The sequence below is a fragment of the Leptonychotes weddellii genome, chromosome 4 (genome assembly GCF_054177405.1).
Source record: "Leptonychotes weddellii isolate Sample4059 chromosome 4, ASM5417740v2, whole genome shotgun sequence".
NCBI classification, from domain to species: Eukaryota; Metazoa; Chordata; class Mammalia; order Carnivora; family Phocidae; genus Leptonychotes; species Leptonychotes weddellii.
Window position 1 is genome coordinate 140,446,829 of NC_138372.1, and position 26,215 is coordinate 140,473,043.

A 26,215-nucleotide genomic window follows, 5' to 3' on the forward strand; every position below is an offset into this window, starting at 1 on the left:
AGTTAAAGAAATTAATATTAAAATAGTAAGAAGATATTATTTTTCACCTATTAGACTGGCAAGGATTTAAAATAGTTGTAACATCCAGTGCTGGTAAGGGCATAGGGAAACAGGAAACATTCTTGCATAGTTGGTGGGAGTATGAGTTTGTGTAAAATTTGTTAGAAGACAGAATTTAACAATCATTAAAAAATGTAACATGCATCTACTATTTGACCTACAAATTTCTCTTCTAGGATATGCTTGCATGAATCCACAAGAATGTATAAAAAAGGTGTTCATTGTAGCATTCTTTGTAATAGCAATAAAACTGGAAATAACTTCATTTCCTATCAATAGGGGCTTGGTTAAATAAACTATGGTGCTCTGATATAAATGGAAAACTAAGCAAAACATTGCAGATGTAAATCTGCAATACTCATATGGGAATGGTTCCTAGATATATTTTAAAATAAAAATGCAAATTGGCAGAAGAGTATTATATTATCCCACTTGCCGTAATTACATATTGTATATGCATAGCAAATTCATGCATGATTTTGGAAGGAACTTAATAATGGTAACCTCTATAGAGTGGCTGGCCTTTTATTTTTTTCATATTTTTAGAAATTACGTATATAATTATTATATTTATTCCTGGTGCTAAATTTTTTAACTATACAACTGATTATTATGTACACTCCAACACTAATGTGAACACTTCTTTATTCCCACCTCCATTAACCATTAACACCCTGAAGTATAACTAATGTGTTCTTTTTTTTTTTTTTTAAAGATTTTATTTATTTATTTGAGAGAGAGAGCACGAGCAGGGGGAAGAGACAGAGGGAGAGGGAGAAACAGACTCCCTGGTGAGCAGGGAGCCCGATGCGGGACTTGATCCCAAGACCCTGAGATCATGACCTGAGCCGAAGGCAGACGCTTAACCGACTGAGCCACCCAGGCGTCCCCTAATGTGTTCTTTTTAGAGCAAATATTCCAGAATAACACCATGGCTCATCTTCTAGTGCTGCCACAGATAAAGTCTGTAAACTTTAAGCCTAACTTGTTCAATTTTGGTTTTAGTGCTACTAAATCTCCACCTGGTTAGCTGCTGACAAAAAGAGGAAAACTTTTGAAAAAAAGGTTTTGTTTTGTTTTGCTATGAGTATAGTTTATTTTTAAGAAACTAATATAAATTGCAAAAACTTACAGCACACAAATGTCTTATAAACTTTTAAATTATCTTCAAATTTCACTTTTTCTGAGTCAAACCACTAAGAATAAACAAAGGCTCAGCTCATTTTATACACTACTGGAGGAAAAAAGGAATTAAAAACATGGTCCATGTCCTCAAGTAGCTTAAAATCTTCCTACTAAAGCATTAAAAAAAAGTTCTTCTCTGCACTAAATCTAAGGACAGAATGATTTCAGAAATAGGGGCCATCCGTGTTGTAAGTGCTAGAGTAACTAGAAATGGCCTCAGCCAGGCAGTGGGACTTGAACTCAACTTTGGAAATGAGACAGTTGAGAGGAGAGGGAAGTAGCAAGGTCATTTCAGCAATATACTGGCTCTTGAACAGGCACTGAAGCAAGAATGTGCTTGGCATTGTAGGGAAGTGCCCAGATAGATGTCCCTGTCTAAAATGAGAGTACGTGATAGGAAATAAATTTTATACAAGTAGGGTGGAGTTGGACTGTGGAGGGCTCTCATTTCTCTGAAATGAGAAGCTTTTTCTCACAAGGAGAAACTTGACTTTCATACTCTAGGCAATGTAGATTTTTAAAAAGATTTATTTATTTATTTATTTGAGCGGGGGAGGGGCAGAGGCAGAGAGAGTCTTTTAAGCAGACTCTGCACCGAGCGCACAGTCCGTCGCCCGCTCATCTCACCCGAGAGACCCTGAGGTCACGACTCTCGACCGGAGCTCAAAGCAAAAGTTGGGCGCTTAACGGACTGCGACACCCAGCCAGGTGCCCCGGCGATGTAGATTCTTGAGAGGATGAGTAGTGACATGATGAAAATAGTTATTAGCAATATTACTCTGATAGTCACATACGAGATAGACTGAGTAGGGTGAACTGTAACTGGCGCAATGGCAGTGGAGAAGAAGAAAGGCGAAAGTAGAGAAAATGATTAAAATAGAAGGATTTAGTAACGGTGCTGGTATAGGGGATGCACTATGGGAAAGAGTCAAAAGTAGCTCTCATTTTCTCTAGCCTACAAGCCTAGAAGAACTGATGAAAATGCTCTAGGCAACACAGTTAATTGATTGATGGAAGCTAATGAGAACCATATTTCTCCACTCTTTATGTACCTCCTGGATATAATCTCTTCCCTTCAAATTCAGGAGCATTAAGATGTTTTCCCCAACCATTTCTTCTGTCATTTTTTTCCTCCATTATATTTGTAAAGACCCAACCCACAATTCCCCTTGATTTCAGTGCTATTTATCTTTTATTTTTAAATCCGCTAAGCTTTCCTCTCACTTAATCTTTATATCTTCTTTTTTTCTTATTTCTCAGTATTATTTCAACTCCATTAAATCTCATGCTCCCAATTATCTGAATACTTGAAGTCTTTAGGGAGTTATCTTTGTACCAGCCCAACATAGCAACATGTAGAGTAGAAGGCAATCATCAGGTACCATGAAGATCTATAATTAAATTAATGATGATGGTAATAGTCAAAGATATCCCCACATCTTCAGTCTTGTTTTTGCTGAGATTTTCCTATTTTTCTACCTCCTTCTCTTAGGGAAACTACATGAGTTGACATGTTTCAGAATGATCTTATAAACCTTGTAAAAGTATTATATGCTATGTGACAAGCAATGCCCTTTTCTTAATAATGGCTAAAACACAAAATCTTCCAAAGTTCAGTCATTGAAAATACTGGAAGGAAAATCTCTACAAGGAGAAGCCAAGTAAATGACCTTAATTCTTTCACCTCCATTTTCATCTCCCTTTGGGAAGATTTGTGCTGTCCTACTTTGAATTATGCTGGGTACAAAACTCTGGCCAAATGTGAACAACATATTCTTCCTTGCGTCTCCTTAGGACAGAAGAAATAGGTGGTCATTTTGAAAACTTCACCAAATAGTAAGATAGAGTAAAAAATTACAGAACATAGCAAATTAAAAACAAAAAAACACAAAAGATATAAGTTTTGATTATGAAATAATTATAACTATACAGCAACCTTAAAGGATTAGATCCACTTTGCAAGCATGGTTTCCTTCCCTTTCATCTTCTTGCCTCTATATGACAGGGCATCTCATTTACCATCACAAAAGAGCTATTTTCCTGACATACTGACTCATCCTTGGACCAAAGTTTAGGAGCCTGGTTTAAATGTCTCAGACTAACTGAGGTCTTCTCATGCAGTTCAGGTTTCTAACCTGAGCTGTATACCTTATTTATCCATAGTAGATTACTGGAATTATTATAATTCACACAATGAGTTACCCAAACCTTTCTGGCTGAGGTTAACAGATTGTGCTAACTTATTGAGCATCTGTGAGGAAGTGATCTAAAAGGTTACCATCATCATCATCAATATCCTCATCATTTCAAAATGACCCTAATCGTATCACTATAACACATACACAGGAACAACAGAATAGTAATCTCAGAGAAACACATAAGATATGAAGAAGGAAAAAATATGAGCAATCCTGGAGGAAAAAATTATGACCTCCTACACTCTGTTAGAAAAGAGTTTAGTCATTTTTTCCCTAAAAAAAAAAAAAAGGACAATTAAATTAAAAGAGAGATTAAAACTAAAATGAAGGTGAGCTAGAATTTGGAAAGGTGAAGTAATGTTTCATCAATTCACCTAACCAGATATATTAAATTTTTTTTCAATACTTGTTAATAAAAACCAAAAGGAAAAAACAATCTCTCATTTTAAACAAAGAAAATCATATTGGTATGCTTCCATGTTTTTCTTTCAAGTGTCAAGATTTTAGAGTCAAGGGGCGCCTGGGTGGCTCAGTTGTTAAGCATCTGCCTTCGGCTCAGGTCATGATCCTAGGGTCCTGGGATCGAGCCCCATATCGGGCTCCCCGCTCCGCGGGAAGCCTGCTTCTCCCTCTCCCACTCCCCCTGCTTGTGTTCCCTCTCTTGCTGTGTCTCTCTCTGTCAAATAAATAAATAAAAATCTTTAAAAAAAAAAAGATTTTAGAGTCAAAACATTGCCTATCAATTGTTGGCTCATCAGCAGGGCTTATTAGTTTTAAATTAAATTCAATAAATACTCAGCACTATGCTAGACGGTGGGTGAATAATAGTAAGAAGAAAGCATTTCACATGCCTTCAGGAGTTCATAGGCCAGTGGGAAAGACAGAACAATTATTAGAACCATTACCTAGGAATACATTTTTTAAGGTTTGAGAATGAGTAATTATTTGCATACTTATTATTTATCGAAACTGTTTTTGGAAATGAGTTTATTCCTTAAAAATTCTTCCCTCTATACTTTGTTATGTTGCTCTGGTGAGTTGAACTTTACAGAGTCTTCACTTCATTTAGCATTATTAGTGAGTCCATTTAATGGAGAGAAAAAAGCATTAGGTGAATGTTAATGATCTCAGTGTATAAAAAAAGATTGCATCATAATTAGACAGCTGGATTTTCTTTCTTCTTTTGAAGTGCAATGATTCAAGGGAGAATTTTTCTTAATATTTCAAATCAGTCATATTTGAATTCCAAAATTAAAATGCCAGCCAGCTGCAAATCTACAAGCAACAGTTGCATTATGAAGCCTTTATTATTAGAGACATATTAGATACCCAAATTTCAAGTCATAACATTTCAGTAAAATACATAATGTGTAGTTTCCTTTAATAAAATATTTTGTATAGAAATAGCAAAATATTTTTATACAAAGTAGAGGGTCTGTCATCACTTCTATTTGCAAAGGATGAAAACTGTCAATAAGTCCTGTTTGCAAGAGCATCTTGGGTTCTAATAGTCAGGGAAGTAATAAAGAGGTCAAAAGAGCAGTTATGAAATAAATGAATATGTTTTCCCAGATGCCACTTGAGAGAGAACACTTTGGAAGATCCAAAGGAAATAAGAAACTTAAATTGAGATTGTCAAGGCTGAGAAAGCCACTGGTGGAGGCATAAATATAATCATCAAACACAGCTATTTATTATAAAATCATGTTAGGGGAGTGCCTCGGGGGTGCATTTGATTTTGGCTCAGGTCGTGATCTCAGGGTTGTGAGATCAAGCCCCAGGTCAGGCTCTCTGCTCAGCACTCAGTCTGATTAAGACTTTCTCTTCCTTTCCCCCTACTCCTCCTCCACTCCCCTGCCCCCCCATTCCTTCGAGTTCTCTTTCTCTCTCTAAAATAAATAAATCTTTAAAAAAAGATAAAATCATGTTGGCTTCAAACTCATTCTGAAAGGAGAGATGGGATTCTGTGGGCTCCTGTTTCAGGGAGTGGAATTGAGGTTTTTTGTTTTTGTTTTTGTTTTGTTTTGTTTTTAACCCAGAGATCCATTGCTTAACTTGTTTCTCTTCTCAAAGGGCAATTCTGAGAGCTGTGATACTTTTTCCCACCCAGGCCACTCCTTTTAACCACCTAGTTCCATTTTCCAAATATATAGCACTGAATATACCATAAAACTATTTTATCCTTCATTGAGTGCTGTTTGCAGCTCAGTACTGAATAGAAATATAATGTCCCTGACTTCAAGGAACTTATAATCTACTTAAGGAGGCAAGAGATATATGCATAAAAGACACAGTATAGGGCAAGCCAGGCAGTATTCATAGAAACTGACATTGTCAAAGAGATGGTCTTTAATTGGACTTTAGGGATGGTAGAATGGACATTCTTGGCTCCGCAACTAATATTCATTACCTACTTTCCCATTACTAACAGCATCTAGACTTTAACTTGGATAATATCCTCTACTCTAAGCTCAAGTACTTTGAAGGAAGCTTATCCCACATCCACATCAAGCTTCAGGAGGAGTTGTGGTTGGTTTAATCCAGTCATTAGCACACTCCATTTCCCCTGGTCACATCACTGTTCAGTTGGGGCTATGGGTAGGGGATGGGGGAGAGGAGGATATGACCCAATCAAGGTGAGTTTCAGGAATCTTGTTTGGAATGCTGGAAAGTATCTCTCTCTTCCTCCAACAACAAGGTGAAGCCTGGGACCATTACAGCCATTTTTCCAGATGTCAGTCAGTTTAAGGGCCAAGGAAATATATGGAGGAGGGCACTGGCAAGAGAACTGCAAAGAAACAGAGGTAGAGCCACTGGATCAAGCCAATCTGAAACCTGTTTTACCACTAGACCAATATATTTCCTTATTATTTAACCTAGTCTAAGTTGGTCTTTTGTATCATGTAGCTGAAAGCCTTCTGATTCAGATGGCTACATTTCAGTAAGTAAAGACGCTGGGGTGTTCTGGGCATAAGTGATACTGAAGAGATGGAAATAAGTCAGAAACCCCTTGAAGATAGAGAATAGACTAATATGTTTGGGGTGGAGGGTCTATAGAATATAATTGTCAGGGCAAGTGTAAGGAAACATTGAAAACTCAGGGTATGGATTTTGGACTTGTTTTGTAGGCAGGGTCAATTAATGAGTTTTGATTGGGAAATGTCAGAATAACATTTATCGAGCACTTACAATGTGCCAGGCTTTATACATGTATTACCCCATTTAATTATTGAAATCTTTAATGAGGTGCTCTCTCTTTTCCTGTTTGACAGATGAGGAACATGCTTAGTAACATGATTGGCAATTGGCAGAGCTGAGATTAGAATACTTGCATTCTGACGTTAGGGCTGATATCCTTAACTGTTGCTTTAGTGTGCCTCCTTCATGTAATAATAAAAGTGATGCTTTTTAAATAATTTATTTATTTATTTGACAGAGAAAGAGAGAGCACAAGAAGGGGGAGTGGCAGAGGCAGAGGGAGAAGCAGGTCCCCCGCTGAGCAGGGAACCCGATGCAGGACACAATCCCAGGACCTTGAGATCATGACTTGAGCCAAAGGCAGCCACTTAACCAACCAACCAACCAGCCACCCAGGCACCCAAAAGTGATGCTTTTAAAAGGTTAATCTTCGAGTGGTGTGTGGAATGATTTGGAGGGAAGAATAGAAGGGAGTGAAGCAAGGGAAAGTAGTTCTGGCACAAAGGTTTAGAACTGAAGAGAACACAGTGATTATCTTGTCCAGTTCTACTCATTTTATAGAGGAATTTAGGGTTCAGAGATTGTGACACCTGAGATGACATAACTAACTAGTGGTACACTGACTCAAAGTCCAGTGGTTTTCCTTCCACAACATACTTAGGATACTGTAATTATTTGAGTGGGATGTGATAATAACCTAAGTTAGAGTGGTGGTAGTGAGAAGAATTTATCTCTGAGATATTATAAAGAAATAATAGTATGTAGGGGCTGATTAGATGTAAGCAAAACATAAGGAATAATTACAGATATTTTTGACATTTCTGCTCCAGAAGATCTGGGGGGAAATGATGACTCCAGTGATAGAAAAGTGGAAGTCAGAAAAGGAACTTTATTTTTTTTGTTGAGGAAGGGAGTCGTGGATAAATTCTGTTTTAGGCATATTAAGTTTGAGGCGGTAGTGGAACCCTCAAGTATAAGTGCTGTACAGACAGTTGAGTATGAAGGACTGAAGTTGGAGATACAATTTTATTTATTTTTATTTATTTTTTTAAGATTTTATTTGACACAGAGAGCGAGAGTGAGCACACGCAAAAGTTAGGCAGAGAGGCAGGCAGAGGGGGAGGGAGAAGCAGGTGCCCAGCTGAGCAGAGAGCCTGATGGGGGTGCTCCTGGGATCATGACCTGAGCCGAAGGCAGACGCTTAACCAACTGAGCCACCCAGGCGCCCCAGAGATACAATTTTAGATACTAGTTTCATTGAGGTAGTCATTGAAACCACAATTTTCTCATTAAACATAAAGTAAGAGTAAAACAGGGATGCCTTCTTTCTTTATTCTTTCTTTATTGGTAAGTTGTCTGTTGCTATGGGGAAAAGCCCTAGAACAGACTCCATCTTTAAACCGTTGTACTCAGTTCTTCCTTCTTGTCTAAACTACTCATGGCAGGCGCTCCTGGGTGGCTCAGTCAGTTAAGCATCTGATTCTTGGTTTTGGATCAGGTCATGATCTCAAGGTTCCACACTCAGCACAGAGTCTGCTTGAGATTCTTCCTCTCCCTCTCTCTTTGCCCCCTCCCCCTGCTCATGCTCTCACTCGCTCTCTCTCAGATAAATAAATCTTTAAACTACTCATGGCAATTGCATGAAGCTTTACAATGAAGCCTTATTTATCCATTGCTTACATATGGGGAATGTGTCTGTTACCATTCTCATGCACTTACTTACAAATGAGCTCATTTTCTCAAGGGTGTTATAATCTTGAGACATCTTCTGGGATTTCCAAACACTGGTGGTGTCTCTCAAAGGAAAATGATGTTGTTGAGCCTGCCAAGATTTCCTCACCTTCAGCGTGGTTTTCAAATGTTACCATTTCTTAATTCCTTGACTGTTGGGTAAAAAAAAATATTAAAAACATCTTATAAAATGATATATTTTATTTAAAAGAAATAAAAAAATAAAGACATTGGGATGCTTTTTATGTTGATTCCCTGCAATACAGATGCTGAACTGATCCTTTATCATGCTGTGGAATAGAAATTTCTTCTAAGGTGAAAATGTTCTATACTGGTACTCTGCAATATGTAGCCACTAGCCACATATATAGCTATTGAGTGCTTGAAATGTGACTAGTGTAACTGAAGAACTGAATTTCTAATGTTATTTAATTTTAATTAATATAATAATAAATTGATTTAAATCTAAATAGCCACATGTGGCTAGTGTGGCTATGGCTAGTGGCTACCATGTTGGACAACATAGTTCTAGATCCATCTGAGACTATTACAGGGTTAAATAGAACAATAGCCAAAGATGGCTATAGCCAAACAAGTGTGTTTTTATGGTCTTGTCTTATTTTGCGGATGTAGTTCAATACTGATTTAATGAGATTTTCTATCTTTAAATCAAATTGAGACTACTGGATTCTTGTGTGGACTCCTCTCTCTCCCTCACGTGTCACAACTGATTGGTCATCAAGTCCTATTCATCCTACATCTTAGAAATATTCTAAAGACACCCCCTCCTTTCCATCTCCATTACCGTGGTTCAGGTTCTATGTGACCTTCATTATTTCAATAGCTTCCTCATTTTTCTCTTTAGCACCACTCTTGCTTCTGTTCATTTCACTTCCTACCTGTTCATAGAGTAACCTTTCCTAAAAACAATCTTACCATATCACTTTCCTACTTTAGAATACACTTCACACTTAAAATGTGGTCCATGGATCAGTGGTATACCAGGCATCACTCGGAGCTCACTAGATATGTAGACTCTCAGGCTCTACCCAAAACTAAGTGAATCTGAATCTGCATTTTAATGAAATCTACAAAGGTGATTTTTATGCACATTCAAGTTTGGGAAGCACTATTGCAGGATGAAGTCCAACTCCTTACCATATCATAGAGGTTCTGTTTCCAGCCTCATTTGCGGCAACCGCCCCTTCCCAACCTCTTAAAACCCACACAAAGTCATACAAAATAATTTGCAATTCCATGTATTCATCTTTGTTTTTCTGCCTAAATAACCTTTCTTTCAAAACCCATTTGAAAATTTTCTATGGTTTTGGGGTACCTGGGTGGCTCAGTCCGTTAAGCAGCTGCCTTCAGGTCAGGTCATGATTCCAGGGTCTTGGGATCGAGTTCCTCATCAGGCTCCCTGCTCAGCGGGAAGCTTGCTTCTCCCTCTCCCTCTGCCCCTCTCTCCACTCATGCTTTCTCTCTCTCGCAAATAAATAAATAAATAAATAAATAAATAAATAAAATCTTTAAAAAAAACAAAAAAAATCTGAAAATTTTCTATGGTTTCTCATAAAAGGTAAGTATATCCTCTCTTTGTACTCCCACAGAATTATATAGATACCTCTCTTATAGCGTGTACCGCAATGGATTATAAATATTTGTGCCTCATGCTAGACTTATGAAGTTTTTGAGGGAGACATTATTTCTTGAGAAATACAGCTATGTTCTTCTCAGTAGTTCCTGGTACATGCTTGCTGTTTGAGTGATATGTTTTGGAAGTGTTAGATAATGGTAGTATTTTATAGAATCATTACATTTGAAAGGTAGAAAGAATCTCACTGATCACCTGGTAGAAGAATTTTATTTTATAAGAGAAAAACCAAAGCTCCCAAAGTTGAATAACTTCTCCAAAATTATTGGCATGGTGACATTTTCTCTATATATGAGGCACCCTATAAAATACCCAGCCAATAAATGATAAATCTATTACTCTCTCTCTGGTATTTGGATGAACTAAATTATCACTAAGGTAAAGACTCTAATAGACTTGAATTAGTCTTGATCTCTTCTGCTAATCTTTTCTTCACCTTTCCCTTGTGGGAAATGACAGGACTCTGTTCTATCTCCCTTTCAGTTTAGTGTTATATGACGCTAATCGGAAAGATAGTGAAGTAATTAGGGAGGAAGTACCATCAATACAAAGCTGATAGTAAGCTTTGCCTCTCCTTCCATCAGATCTAGGAGGCAGTTTCTTGAATTTCAGTGTCTGGCAGAGTAAAGGACATGGACGAAAGCATTTGGATCAGGCACCATCTAGATAAGGCTACAGTGATCCTCACAGGCAGAGGCAGACATCTGAAATATACAGCAGCCAGTTCATGTTGCAGAAGATCAACCCATCCCGTGTCTCCGAAAGCCACAATTTTGTTGGAAATCTTAGATTGCAGGCTATTCCTAAGTCATTAGATTTTGGCCAACACTTCCACAATCACTTCCTACATGTTTTCAAATAAACAACTATTATCTTTGCTTCCAGTTGGGAAGATTGTTATTTCTTTATCTTCTTGCACTGTATTTTAGCCTATGTGGATGACATCTATAACCATTATTATGCTTGTCTTACAAATCCTAGGCTGTTTGATCCATTTTTGCCATGAATCTGCATTAGAAGATGGGCTCAGTATTCTTGGTATTCCTATTTCTGGATTCCAGAAGGAGTCAAAATCTTGTCCTAGGGGAGAGTATAATCTAACCAGAGGGGTTTTACTCTTTTCTAATGGAGAATTCGTTAACTCTATTTCAATCAAATTTATTAAATGTCTGGAATGTAGTATGGTAAATACATGATGGTTATGACACAGACCTTTATCTTGGAACACACTGTTTGAATTGAAATAGATTTTCTATACCCATTACATATTGTCCATCTGAGCCCAGTTCATATTGCACCAAGTGAGGCACAACCACAAAATCTGATGGGCAAACTGGGGTACTTTTGAGAGTGAAAGGAGTTGTAATTAGTAATTACCCCTGATCCACAGATTACACAAGGGCTGTCCTGGGCAAGCTGGGATAGTGCCAGGCAAACTGGAACATACGGTCACCTTAACTACACATTAGTTTCTGTTATAATTGTTTTTTTTTTTTTTTTTTGCCATTTTAAGTGTGACAGTTTGGGTTAAATATAACTATCTTATGATGTCTATTATACGTTAAATATTGCAGTAAAAGTTTACTCGTATTTTAGTCAGGGAAACAATATATGCATATAACCATATTAAGCAATTGTGTGTAGTGGCATTAATTTTGGACAGGGAGCTGGGAGACCTCGATTTGAAAATTTGCCTTGGAATTCAAGCTCTTCCTCCAGTCAAATCAATTAACCTCTCAGGGTGTTTTCTAACCTGTGAAATGGAGTGATACTAATTCTTCATGGGATGGTGTGAGAAGGTGGTAAAAAATGTGAAAGCAGCTAACCTGGTATGTATCAAATAATAAATGCTTGAGAAAAGGTTATCTGAGTTTGTTGATTTTCCAGTTTAATGAAAGTCAGCCAGAATGGAAGCTAGAGACTCTTATTCTTTTGCTAAAAACTTTTGTTATGAAGGATTTTTTACTGTCTTCCATGACTAGTTTTGCTCCATTCACACCCCCATCCATATTATTTTGAAGCAAATCTCAGATATCGCATCCAGTAATTTCATCCATAGGTATTTTAGTATGTATCACTAGGGAATCTTTATTTTTTAATATCATCACAGTATCATTATTAACCTAAAAAACCAATAATTACCTATTATTATCAAATACCTTGCTACTGTACAAATTTCCAGTTCTCTCAAAAGTTTTTCCAGTCTTTTTTTAAAAATCAAGGTCCAAATGAGGTTCATGTAATTCTTGGATGAGGTCTGTTAGGTTTCATTTAAAGTATAGATCCTCCCTCCAGCTCTTTATTTTTTCCATGTAATGTATTTTGCTATAAAACCTGAATTTCATTCCACATATTACATGGTGCAGTTTAATATGGTCCTTTGTTCTCGGTGTTTCCTGTAATTGATAGGTGGATCCAGAAGATGTTCAAATTCAGGTTTTTTTTTTTTTTTTTCCGTTTTTTACAAGACAACTTCACAGGTTGTGTTGTGTTCTGTGTTCTTCTATCAGGAAGCACATAATGCCTGGCTGATTATCTTTTATGATGTTAGCAGCTGTTGCTATTTAATTGCTATAATGCCTAGATCCATTTGTTCATTAGGGATTTTTAATTTATTTCTGATCTCATAAAATTCACTTGTTTTTTTACTTCTATAAGTGGTCAGAGTTGTAACTAAGATGAAGGTATAATTAAGAAAATAGTACCTCTATGTCCCAATCTCTAATATTGTCCTTTTTCACTTTAAAGATGTGCTCCCTGACTGCTAGGAGGGAATAAAAATAGAAATAACTTTATAATGCTATAAATGAAAGATGATTAGAATATGATTTTCCCAGATCCTTTTAATATAAATGACTCTATGGGTTTTATGACATAATAATTAAGAAATAACCTCCTACATGGCTAAATACACAAAAAGCAATTAATAAAGCTTAGCTACACCAATATCCACTAAATTTTTCATTACATCTTGGCCTCAAATCCCAATAATTAAACTGTACTAATCTTGAGCTTCTATTCTAGGAATAAACAATGTATTCTTTCTCTGATGCTTGCTCTTTTGTTATCCCTAATATAATACTGTTATTTTAATTAAAATGACAGTATGGTCCTATAACCACAGCTAAGTACTTTGTGTTGCTTTTCCAATAATGCTGATTAACTTTTGGTGAACCAGTCATATTCTTCCACACAGTTCCTGGTCAAGGAATAACATGTTGTCATCTGACAACTGGCAAGATGAACAGTCAGCTGTGGCCACTGCACTGACTGACTCACCCAGGGATTTAAACCATGACCTTGGCCTCATTATCATGCTGTTTTAATCTACTGAGTAAAATGGCCCGAAAAATGAATTCTGGAGACAGGAGGTAAAAACTCTGGTATTGTGTCTCCAAGCCCACTGCACATCTGTGTCCTTTCCGTAATTCGATTAGCAGCTGTTTTGGATGTGGATGAGGAATTGAAGGCAGGATATTCTCCTGAAAATTAAAGCTGATCATGTCAGTCCTGTGCATAAAAAAACCCTCCACTGCCTGTCCAAGAACTATAGGGCAAGTTCAAATTCTTCATCACAGCATATAAGGTTGTAGCATAATCTTCCTACAACCTATTTCTCCGGCTTTATGTCTTGCTACAGTTCTCTGCCTCTTTCCCTGCATACTCCAGTAACAGTGATTTTTCTCATTACTTTGTGACCACTCATGTAATTGTGGAGCATATATTTATTGAGCCCCTATAACATATAAGATAGTTTGGCAGGCCGTGGGGAAACTGGAGTGGAAGGCATACTCCTTGCTCTTAAAGAATTCATGGTGTAGTTGAGGCTACAGAGAAGGAAGTAAATGCTTACAATGCCATGTGACAAGTGCTATCTGTGAGCAAGGTCTGGGCAGTGCTGAGAGAGCCCAGGCTAAATGTTGGAAAGAGGAGAAAGGGAGGGATGAGCATATGAAGACAAAGAAGATAACTGACTGAGAAGAGGGTTATGGGAGAGGGAGTAGAAAGTCACAGAAATGAGAAACTACACATTCAGTAAAGTGCATCAAGGTTGTCATGGCTGCAGAGGGGAATATGTTGGTAGGCTGGATTGGAGAAAAGCCTAGAGGTAGGCAGGAGATGAACTGTAAAGGAACCTATATACCTTGGCAAAGTTTAGATCTTACTTCTCTGTACCTGTGTTTCCCTCTTTTGAGAATGCTTTTTCCCCTTTCTCCTGCCCAACTTAAACCAATAATGATGACAAATTCTCTCTCCAGAAATTCATTCAACAGGTCTTTGTTGGAACACCTACAATGTGCTATGTACTGTCTAGGTGTTTGGGCTACATGAGTAAAAATCCTGCTCTGTGCATATGCTTATGTTCCAGTAGAGGGAAGTTGATAACTAATGATATACATTAGTATTGGGATATTAGTGAACGTGCAGTAAAAGTTGTCAGAGAACGGCCAGTGTTATGGAAAAAAGAAAAGTAGGGTACAGTAATGGAGACTGGAGCAACCAGGGAGCAGTGGGGCAGGCTGGAATATTAAACAGGATGAATAACTGAGCAAAAGTTTGAAGGAGCAGAGGAAGTCAGCAAGTGAATACTTCAGCGAAGAGTGTTCTAGGCAGAGGGAACAGCTAGAGGAAAGCCTGAAAGAAAGTAGTGGATGAGGTCAGAGAGATTATGTGGGACTTGTAGGCCAATTAAAGAGTTTAACTTTGACTTACTGAATATGGAGAGCCACCACAAGATTTTGACCAGTGGAGTGATATGATTTGATTAATGTTTTAGGAGGCTTGCTCTTCATGCTGCGTTGAGAAAAGACCGTAGAGCTGCAAGGATACAAGCAGGGAGATCTGTTAGGAGAAACTATAGAAATACCAACCACCTATGTATATTCATGTACAGTAAGAAAGCTGCAATGATTTCAATGATTTCAGGGAGCCAGATAATCTTAGCAGAGTGCTGAGTCCTCAGTAGATTCTAGTGATTAGTTTATGATTTTAGTTTAGATATGCTTCATATGACTTATTTAGTAGATTACAAGTAGCTCTTACTCACATGTAAAAATTAAAGTCCACAGACTTAAAGGCTTTACAAACTTGTGTCCCTATCGGAATTGAAGAAAGGACTTGCACTTTGGAGTTAGTGTGTAGCCTGTCAAGAGGACCTTGAGAATTCAATGATGAAGACGGTCAGTTACTTCTAAAGTTAAGAACAATCAGTTTGAACTCAACCTCAAATTCATATATTTGAGGGACATGCCCAAGCAAAACATATGCCATACAGGATACAGTAAGATATGATAAGCATTTTAAGTAAATACGAAACCAGAACAAACAAAACAAAATGCCTCTAAGCTCCAGACTATAGATCAAAAGATAGAGATCTTTTGAAGGATAGAGGTATTTTGAAGGTACTTTTAGTTCTGAGCATAGCAATCTTATATTAAGTTGGGCCTATTACTTTGAAAAGTAGTAAATTAAAAATTCTATGTGATATATATATATTTTAAAGATTTTATTTATTTGACAGAGACACAGCAAGAGAGGGAACACAAGCAGGGGGAGTGTGAGAGGGAGAAGCAGGCTTCCCGCCGAGCAGAGAGCCCGATGTGGGGCTCGATCCCAGGACCCTGGGTCCATGACCTGAGCCGAAGGCAGACGCTTAATGACTGAGCCACCCAGGCACCCCTCTATGTGATATTTTATCCATATGATATATAGTCTGACCCATTTTTATCTTGGAAAGATACATGAATCAAGGTAGAAGATGATTTTAAGATACTTCCTGAGGATTCCCTTTAATAGGAAAATCATGTGTTGTAGTAAAGAAATGTAAAAATGAAACACAGTAAGATCACTCACTTCTGTTTCAATCCTGTAAGAAGTCAGCTGTCCCCATGATACCATCTCCTGTGCATTGTATTTCACAGTGTCTCCAGGGAGGTGAGAGGCAGTGGGGGTCCAGGGAAACACAGCCACCGGCACCCCGCATGCTGTGTTACTGGTAGAAAATAGTGCAGGGGCCAGGATGTGGCTCTACTGTAAAGGGAACACCGAAACTGTTTAACTTGGACAACCGCTTTTAAGTTTACCTTTACGTACTCAACCTAAAATAACTAAAAGAAGTGTTCTTCTTGTTCTCCGCCTCCCAGTTCCTCCTGTTTTCTATTTTGCGATGCTCACGGTGTAATTCTGAACCTTTGTTGTACATTAGTCACTTAGGGAGTGTCAAAATATACCCATGACCAGGCCAGGGTCCTAACCCCAGAGACTGATTCATTTGATCTAGGGTTGGACCCAGGTGGTATTTTTGAAAAGTGACCCAGATAATTTTAATGTGCAGCCAGGGTTGAAAACCACCATGGTTTCACACTGGAGTAAAAATATCTAGGTTCTAGTTGTAGTGCTGCCATTTACTAGGTGGCTGATTTTTAAGTCTTCAATTTCCCGTAGGATGATGAGGCTGGCTTAGAGATTTATTAAGTTCTCTAACTCTCAACTAAAACAAAAATTTTTTTATTATTATGTTATGTTAATCACCATACATTACATCATTAGTTTTTGATGTAGTAAATTGGGATACATATGATCTCTTCTAGTTTGCTTAGCTCTAAAAAGATGAAAAAGGAATCATTTGGAGTATGCTCTTTTGGTTTGAAGCAAGGGAGTTAAAAAAACAAGAGCACTTAAGTAAACTTTTCCTTCTTCCCTCTTCCCAATTACAAGGCATGGGAGAAAAGAAACACAGACATTTAAGCTTAGAAGTCACAAGAGACTTCTAGGGCTGCTTTGTCTGTCCCCAGCTCTCTTAAATTGGGAGTTAGTCATATGGTACCTGGGGAACAGAGGCAGGAGGGAGAGTGCTTACTACACACCAAGAAGGTAAATATAATACAACCCCCAAAGGCCTTACACTACTCATCTGACCATAATCTGGCCTGGTACTAAACACTGCAAGTGTGGAAGGTGAGGTAGGGGTGTGCACATAATACACACACACACACACTCCCCAACTCTCTTGTGGAGAGCGCCCAGAAGAGGATGGTCACTAGTGATGCACCCCCAGTCAGGGCCATGGGGCCTCTCCTCCCCCCTCCCAGTTCGCTCCCAGTCCTGCCCCCACCCGGAGGGTTGTCCGGACTGCGCACAGCTGGGTCCAGAGAAGGCGGCGGCAGCCACTGCCATTCTCCCTCAGCTGGTTCTCTGTATCTTTCACTGAATCCATCTCTGTGCCTCTAAAAACAGACGCAGACGTTAACCTGATCCCCTTGTTTCTCTGCCTCTTCTCTCTAGACTAGGCCCCCCAGGAAGGGCCAAATAGACCGCAGCCCTTGGCCCAAGCTCAGGCTCATTCTCACCCACCGGATTATCCTAGCACCCTCACGGCTTCCCGGCTCCTCTTCATCCTCACACCTCTCCCAGACAAACCCTAACTCCCCCAATCTCATATCCCTACTTCTCTGCGCTCTCCCACGTTGTCCCCTCAGTACCTCTCCACGCATTCTTGGCCAAAAGCCCTCAGTTTTCCAGAACTTCCTCATCCTCCCCTCCCCACCCCCCACCTCCTGCACAGGGTTCCTGGTCCTCGACATCACCTGCACTCCCTACTTGCTCATAGCTCCCTCTCCTTCCTTTTAAGGAACCCTGGCGAGCCCCCTCACCCCCGGCACCCAAGGGGACCCTCCTTCCAGGACCCCACCCATGACACCTCGGGAGCCCCTCCACGCACTCACTCTTACACCTCCAAGCCCGACACCTGGACATCCTCTCCCTTATTCCGAACAGTTCCCTCCTTTCTAAAACCAGAGGTGCCCCCACTTCCCAGTCACACCCCATCTCCTCCCCTGCCCCCAGGCTCCCACTCCTTTACCGCCCGACCCGACCCCCAGGGCGCCCCCATCTACCAAGGCTCACTCTTCGCCCCGACTCTCGACTCCTCAGGCGCCCCCTCACAGGCTCTCGTTCTCCAGCGCCCCCCGAAAACTCGCTCCCCACCCCCCCTCCCCGCCCGCCCCCAGCCCACAGGTCGCGCTCGGGAGGGGTGCTCGCCGTGCCCTGGCCTGGGCGGCCGGGAGGTGACGCGGCCCCCGCGGGAGGAGCCCGGGAGGCGGAGGGGCGGAGGAGGCGCTGGCGGCGGCACCGAGCGGCGGCGGCAGCAGCGGCAGCGGCGTAGGGAGTCGGCCCTCGGCGCCGACTCCAGGGAGCCAAGGGGCGGCGGCGGCTGAGGGTCCGCCGGCAGGCGCGTGATGAGGAAGCACCAGCGCCCGACCCTGCTACGCGTCGGAGCTCGCTCGGATCCGGGCGTTGGCAGCCGATGGGCCCCGGGAATCTCCGCCGCGAGCCCTTGTCATCCCTTCCTCGCTTTCGCTTCTCCGCTCTAGCCCGGAGCGGTCTCCGGCGGCCGTCCTCGGCCCCGCGGCCCTTTCCCGGCTGTTTCTGGAGGGGTCCTCCCTCCGCGGCGCCTGGAAGCCCAGTGACGCGTCAGTCGGCGGGACAGCTGAGCTGCTTCTCTGGGAAATTAGCCCCTGTTTCCTTACTACCCTCTCGGCTCCCGCCCCGGCGGCCCCTCCGGCTGGCAGGACGCTGCCTCCCAGCGCCTGGAGCGAGTCCCCGGGACTCCCCCAGGGGGCTACTTCGCAGCTTACCCCTTTCCCCTCCGCGGCGGCGCGCGCCCCCGCCGGACACACTCGCGCCCCGGCCGGCGCGCCGCCCTCCCGCCCGCTCCTTCCAGTCACCCCACCCTTAGCCGTCCCCGCCACCTTACTCCACCACCCTCCCCCGCCGCTCCGCGCACACCGCGTCCCGGCCCGGCCTCCCGCTCTCTCTGCCAAACCGCTCACTTGCCAGCCCTTCGGCCCCGGGAAGAAGAAACATTTCCCGGAGCGCCCTCCTCAGCCCTCACTACCCCCGCGCTCGCCCTCTCGCCCGCCCCCCCGCCCCGGCTCTTTCTTTCTTGGGGGAGGGGGGCTGTCGCCTCGGATTGAAGGCCATTGATTTGTATGTATTTGTCCCAGCGCCGGAGGCTGCCCCAGCCGCCCGCGCGGGTGCCGCCGCCGCCGCCAGTGGAGTTGCCTCCCTGCTTCCCTAGGGTGGTTAAGCTCCACCAAACATGTCGGCTCCTGTCGGGCCGCGGGGCCGCCCGGCTCCCACCCCGGCGGCTTCTCAGCCGCCCCTGCAGCCCGAGATGCCCGACCTCAGCCACCTCACGGAGGAGGAGAGGAAAATCATCCTGGCCGTCATGGATCGGCAGAAGAAAGAAGAGGAGAAGGAGCAGTCGGTGCTCAAGTAAGGACCCGGCTCCATCTTCCCGCCTCCCTCCCTACCCTCCGCCCCCACGGCCGCTGCCCTGCGGCCGCCTGCGCGCCGGGGATCGCCGCCCTCCCTCCAGCCGGCGGCGCCTGGGCCACGAGGGTTGCGGCCGGCGCCGGCCGCCGGGGCTGCTTTCTGGGTGTCAGAGTGCGGGGGTGTGTGTCGGGGAGGGAGGGCGCCGAGGCCGGTTGAGATGAGGATGGCGAGCCCTTGGACGCTGTAATTTTCCCGGGCGTCCTTCCGGCTTCCCTCGCGGGCCAGTTGGGCTCCAGGGCCCCCACGGGGCTGAAGCTGAACCCAGGCTCCGCGCGTCCCCTCTCCCTTCCAGCCGCCCCCGTGCGGAGGCAGTGACTGGGGCAGTGAATCCAATATGGCCGTGCACAGGTGCTCCCCGGCCGGGACCCGGGCGAAGGCGCGCCGCCGGGGATGCGGGCGCAGCCGGAGCGCCTCGTCCGGCGTTTCCGCAGGGCGGTTCTGCCTCCAACAGTGAGACGAGCAGAGCTGCCCACGGTCGCTGCGGGCAGGAGGGCGGCGGTGCAGGCGAGGGGCCTAAGCTCTGGCATGTCTCGGGTGGGTGTGCGGCCGCCGCCATCTTCCAGCCCCCCCCCCCCCCTCGGCGGGTTCTAACACCCTGCACTCTGCTGCTCTTTCTGTTTGCAACTAGTAAATCTGTTTAATCCTGAAGAGACTCTGAAGAGGCTCCCTTTCCTACCATTACTGCAGTTTGGGATGCTTCCTACCTTGCGAAGTTCTAGTACTCGTGTTCATAGTGTAGGCAGCCGGGATTTTGACGAGGGTGGGATAGTAAAAGCAGCACCCAGGCATCGGTTTAGCGCTGTGTAACTTCAGCACCAGGGAACTGTCCAGACAGCTTCGAGACTCCTTTTCTTTCAGTCTAGCAAAGCGATTTGTTTCTACAGGTTTGCTTTTAAATGTTTTATGGGCATTTGATTTCTCAGTTACTGTATGAAAGAGATTGTGCAGAAGACGCGTAACCTTTTTATGTTTTTCCAACTCAACTTTTTTCTTTTTACTTGAAATGAATTATGTACTAAGAGATTAACTTGTACAGTTTATATGTTAAAGGTGGGATGGTTCTTCTGCGTGTTATCAAATACACTTTTCCCATATTCTCCACAGAAACACACAATTGAAAGAGTAGAGTTCCTCTATGAAGGAACTAATACATGACCTCTAATCATGTAAATTTTAAAAACAGGTTGTTCAATTCAGTATTCTTTAATACATTTATAAAGAAACAAGTTTCTGTCTATACATATGTATTTTCATATTTTAATGAAAAATACTATAAATTGTGGTAACAAATGTATCAAATATCTGAGAAAAATACAATTTCTCAAAAAATATTGAAGCGCTAAGAGAGCAAATGTTCCTGACATATTAACTGGAATAAAGAAGAATTACTTTTTCAAAGCTAATTTCTGGGTTTGGAGACTTGTTTGGGAATATGATTTACTAGTAGGCTTGGGAAATGAAAAACGGTTAAGAGATTAAGTAGCTTAATTATTTTTAAAAGCTTTATGAGCATTCTACTCACTTTGCTTTAACTATATATACTGACAATACCAAGCTTTTGATAACTTAGGGTGTGATATTCAGGTATATGAATCTATACTTTTTACTATAATTGCAATAAAATTAGTGGTGCCAAAATGATGTCAAATAAAATGTAGTTTTATTTCTTTGACCCACATATTTAAATGTACAATGTGTTTTTATTTCTTTGTAGTATGCTAAATCGTAGTATTTACTGGCTAGTTCACTCTTGTGCTGATATATAGAAATGTAAACCAACTTTTGAATACTAAATTAAGAATTACTCAGAGTGAGCAGTATATTACATTAGGAAAATGTTGTGAAAGGTTTTTTCACGTAGGTATATTATATACATTACATTTCTATGTAAACCTACATACTATGCAAATACATATAATGTTCATGCATTCATAATTGCATAGTTTAGGTAAAAACATTCTCTAAACATACACTCATACAGTCTCTGAAATTACATTGATGAAAAATCTGTTCATATTTATTTTAAATATCTTTTTGCATTTCTACCTAATAGTCTTGGAAGGAGTCATACCTCAAAGTGGCCTACATGGTTTCAGAATTATTTTTATATTCATTTTAACAAGAAGTTTTTTGGAGGTTAAAGCATAAAACATTTAATTTTAAATGTTGTTTAAAAATGTTTTTGGCTTTTGTAATAAAGTAAGATGAGGCAAGGAAAATGAGGAAAAGAATAGACTTTATGATAGAATTATAATAAAGATAGTTTTGAAGAATTTTATAATTTATTAAGTAATATTATATTGGGTATTAAGTTATAAATACTATGTATAAGAAAAAATAATACTAGTATTCTTCAATGATTACTATTTCTCATTAAGTTTTAGGGACTGTTCATCCGGTCAAGACTATATTATCCTTTGTTTTTCTTTAGTGATGTCCATTTAATTGCATGTTAACGTCTATTCTGAGAGAAGGTCATGGGCAGAGAGAAGCTGAAAATCAAATTCATGTCTGCTGCTTGTAACAACTATATTAGAAGATAAGTTTGATGTGTGAAAAACAAACCATTGGATGAAAATATTTTCATACTAAGTATTCATACAGAGTGGGGTGTGCATACCAAAGTACATCACAAGATGATATGTTGGAGTACAGGAAGAGAATATTAAAACTTCTATTTCTATTTGAAAAAGAAATTGTTTTACTGATATTTAATATATAGTTTGACAATATTAAGATACATATAATTTGTGAATAAATACGCACGTATTAAGAAGTTCATGCCTGAGATATTTTTAATGAGAGAGGTGAGCAATCAAAGGAGATTGAGACCACTATTGAGACCATTACTATAGTAATCTCTCTCTTTGGGAAGAGATTAATTAAGAACTATTTATATTTAATTATTAGCAATTTCTTCAAAGCCTTGCTGAACATCCACATACTCAAGAAATCTTCTGTCACCATCAAGTAATTTCATTTTACATGGAATTGAGATACTAAAAGTTTGGAAGCATTTTTATATCTCAGTAGATCCCTCAATAGATCAGTAATTACTTTTTTTATCCTTACATGAAAATCCTTTTATAGTTTTAGTTTTGATAACTCAATCTACTGGTAAAATCTATAATGTTCTTTTACTTATTAATATTTTTAAGTCTTGTCTTTCAAGATTGTAAGCTTCTTGAGGGCAAGAATAAAAATGTACTCTTCTTTGAAGTTTCTGTTTTGCAGCATCTTTAACACCTACACATATTAGGTACCTAATAAGTAATGTTGCTATGACTTGTGGTAATGTTAATGAGGCAGATTACAAATTTTGTTGGGAAAATGAAGAATAATTTCTTTGAAATTAAAGCATAATTTATTAAGTTTGTATTTTTTCAGTGAGGTTTTGTTGTTGTTGTGGTGGTATTGTGAAAAAAATGCATGAGAAAAGCAAAACCACTGAAATCAATAGAAAAGTATTCATTCAGTAAATATTTATTGAGTTTCTACTAGTGCATATTATAGTCTTTCAGATGAGAGGTTTTTTAATATCAAATTAGAAATTATGTTTCTTGATGTATAAATTATCTTTTTATTCTTAGTTTGGATTTTCTGTTAATGTCAAAGAGATAATTTACTCCCCAAATAAAGGAAGACAATGAGTAAAAGTTTCATGATAGATCAGAGTGACAATTTAACTTACATTTAAAACATAGATGAGCAGTTCTAGATTTTTAAAAATAATTTAAGAGTATTTTTCAAAGTCAATTTATAAGCTTCTTTATTTAATGGATAATATATACCTTTAGTACAAAATTTCTTAGCTGTGTTTTTCCCCAAGCTAGAGGCAACTACTCTTGCCAGTTTATTGTATACCATTCTAGAAATATTCTATATGTAGGAGTAGATATGTGTGTATATCACACATATGTATGTGTATGTGTGTACACAGATATGTATCTGTGTGCACACAGATATATGGATGTATATGTGTACATATAAAAAACACAAATGTGTACTGCAGTTTACTTTTTAGGAGATCAGTTCCACACCCATTAATATATAGTTTTCTCATTCATTTTAGTGGCTGCATAATATCTCATTTTGTGAATACTCTGTAATTTCTTTAACTAGAACCATATTTTTGGATATTTAGGTTGATTCTAATTATTTTGCCATTAGAAAAGCACTGTGATAAATATCTTTGTACGTATATCATTTCCTATGTGTGTGAATGTATCTTTGGAATAAATTCCTAGAAATGCATTGTTGGGTCAAAAGGTCAGTGTGTTTTAAATTTTAATAAATATTGCCAAATTTACTTTCATAGAATAAGTATGCATAAGTGACATAAACTAGGGAGACTCCTACATCCCTTCCAATTCAGTGTGTGATAATCTTTGCCAATATTTTGGTGAAAAATATGCCATTGTAGATTTAATTGAAGTTTACTTATTATCAGTGAGGCTGAGAGCCTTTTACATTTGTTTAAAGTGTTATTTTTCTGTTGGTCATTTTTAGTGATTTGTAGAAGCTCTTTTTATTGTCATTTGTTTTATGACCTTTTTTTATTGGTCAGGATTTTTTTAAAAATGTGTTTGAATTTATTACTTTTTTTATGGCTTTGAGGTTTATGATGTAGTTAGAATGATCTTCTTCATTCTAATATTTAAAAAACTACCATATTGTCTTCTTAGAGCTAAATGAAATTTTAAGAACAAGGCATGTCAAATAATAGATGCAATTTAATCATGAAGACTTTTAAATAAAAATCATTATTGTACACGTAAATAGCCATGGCCATTGTCAAAAATTGAAAACCTATAGTTTCTAAGAATTTAAAATGCATTCTAAAACATTGATTGGCATTTTATGAGACAGTACGTAATAAATTATATATATTCTGTATTTTAAATTAACTAGGACAATTAAATAATATCTTTTTGTTGACAATATATGTTGATAAGGAACTAGTCATACTGTGTGACAAAGAGAGAGGTAATGGAGGCAAGTGTGAGGGACCAGATGGATTTTGACTTGAAACCTTATTTTACTAATTAATAACTGTAAGGTCTTACTTATGTTGTTAAGCACTCTGAGCCCGTGTTTCCTCATCTCTGTTATCTGAATAATAACACCTACCTTGAAGGATTGTTGTGATCAATATAGACTAAATGTCCTGGCATAAGTAGGTGTGCAACGAATAGTTGTTATTAACTGATTATAGACAACAGTTTCTAGGCCTTAATATTATTATAGCATTTCTGGGTGAAATCTTACCTTTTTTTTTTAAATTGAGACGTTCTCTTCCTTGTCTACTGGGAAGTTAGAAGAATACCTGAAGATTTTTAAGTGACTTCATTAGTTATCTAGAAGGTCAGGGAAGGTGATGAATTGGAAGCAGTTTCCACAGCAAAAACCATTCTTAAAGAGTCTGGAAACTAAAGGGTAGTAGTGAAAATAATACACCAAATTATTGGTTATCAGCAAAATACTGATTGTTTTGGGTGAATGTGAGGAAACTAATTTGTGCAGATTACTCTATGATTGTCCTTAGATTTGTCTGGGATCAATTTTTTACTCTACTAATAAAAATATGTATTTATTTATTTGTCTTATTCATATTATATCTGAGAACTCAGGGAATCTTATCATGTTAATGGATTCTGAAGAATTATTACAGTTCAGAGTGCTCTTCTCCTTTGCATTGCTTCTCAGATGCACACAATCTTTGTATGACTGCCTCTTTCTCATCTTTCTGACCTTAGCTTCAAGTTTGTGTTCTTGCCTCTTTCTTAAGTAGGTTCTCTTTCTTCTTTTCTACAACATCTTTAATGTTTCCCCACTTATGCTTATTAAAATTTACAATTTATTTGTTTATGGTCTGTCTACCTTGCTAGATTATAAACTCCCAGAGAGCAAACACCCTGTCTGTCTTGCTCACTATTTCAGTCTGTGCTTCTAACCTAACACAATGCTTTATGCATAGTAGTACTCAAAATTATTAGTTGGGTGAATGAATGAAACATTGGGAATGAGATACTGTGTTCATTTAGGTACTGATTCCTTTCAAGGTGAAATTCAATAATTGAAAAGAAAAAGGTTTGCTTAGGTATTAGTGCCCTTATTTTTGAAATCAACTATAATTTTTAAACATATGTCCAATTTTGCTTATATTGCTTGAAGCAAACTTACAGTATTTGTGTATGATTGCAACTCCTCTTTCTTTCAGATTAAGCACATATCTGTTTTGACTAGAAACCAGAAGAATATTGTGATATGTCATTTTGAAATTTTAATTTGTTTAATATAAGGAATATTTTGCTTTAAAAATTATTAATTTAATTTGGAAGTGTTTGTAAATTTCCAATGTGCTTGAAGAATGAAACTCGACCATTCTCTAACACCATTCACAAAGATAAACTCAAAGTGGATGAAAGACCTCAATGTGAGACAGGAATCCATCAAAATCCTAGAGGAGAACATAGGCAGTAACCTCTTTGACATCGCCCACAGCAACTTCTTTCAAGATACATCTCCAAAAGCTGGTGAAACAAAAGCAAAAATGAACTTTTGGGACTTCATCAAGATAAAAAGCTTCTGCACAGCAAAGAAAACAGTCAACAAAACAAAGAGGCAGCCCACAGAATGGGAGAAGATATTTGCAAATGACACTACAGATAAAGGGCTGGTATCCAAGATCTATAAAGAACTTCTCAAACTCAACACCCAAAAAACAAATAAGTCAAAAAGTGGGCAGAAGATATGAAAAGACACTTCTCTGAAGAAGACATACAAATGGTAAGAGACACATGAAAAAATGTTCATCATCATTAGCCATCAGGGAAATCCAAATCAAAACCAC

General features: G+C 39.5%; 1 protein-coding gene and 1 long non-coding RNA gene across 32 annotated transcripts in view; one reads left to right on the forward strand and one right to left on the reverse strand.

Moving 5' to 3' along the window:
* Positions 1-5,323: 5,323 nt before the first annotated feature.
* On the reverse strand, positions 5,324-18,696 carry LOC115939637 (uncharacterized). 2 transcript variants are annotated; one of them, XR_014144331.1, is made up of 5 exons: positions 18,663-18,696; positions 15,880-16,056; positions 14,740-14,844; positions 8,365-8,524; positions 5,324-6,231 (listed from the first exon to the last, which is right to left on the reverse strand). It is a non-coding gene; the product is annotated as an uncharacterized LOC115939637 (long non-coding RNA). The 2 variants fall into 2 exon arrangements; XR_014144330.1 differs by lacking the exon at positions 18,663-18,696 and having other exon boundaries at positions 15,880-17,539.
* RIMS2 (regulating synaptic membrane exocytosis 2) overlaps positions 18,154-26,215 on the forward strand; it is a 577,313-nt gene continuing 569,251 nt past the window's right edge. For 11 of the 30 annotated variants that reach the window (XM_081816348.1, XM_081816344.1, XM_081816355.1 and 8 more), the window contains exon 1: positions 18,157-19,302. In XM_081816348.1, coding sequence (XP_081672474.1) covers positions 19,127-19,302 — 176 coding nt within the window. In that variant the 5' untranslated portion in view covers positions 18,157-19,126. Of the gene's footprint in view, positions 19,303-26,215 lie in introns of all 30 variants that reach the window. The other 19 variants (XM_081816378.1, XM_081816376.1, XM_081816375.1 and 16 more) reach the window with 4 other exon arrangements.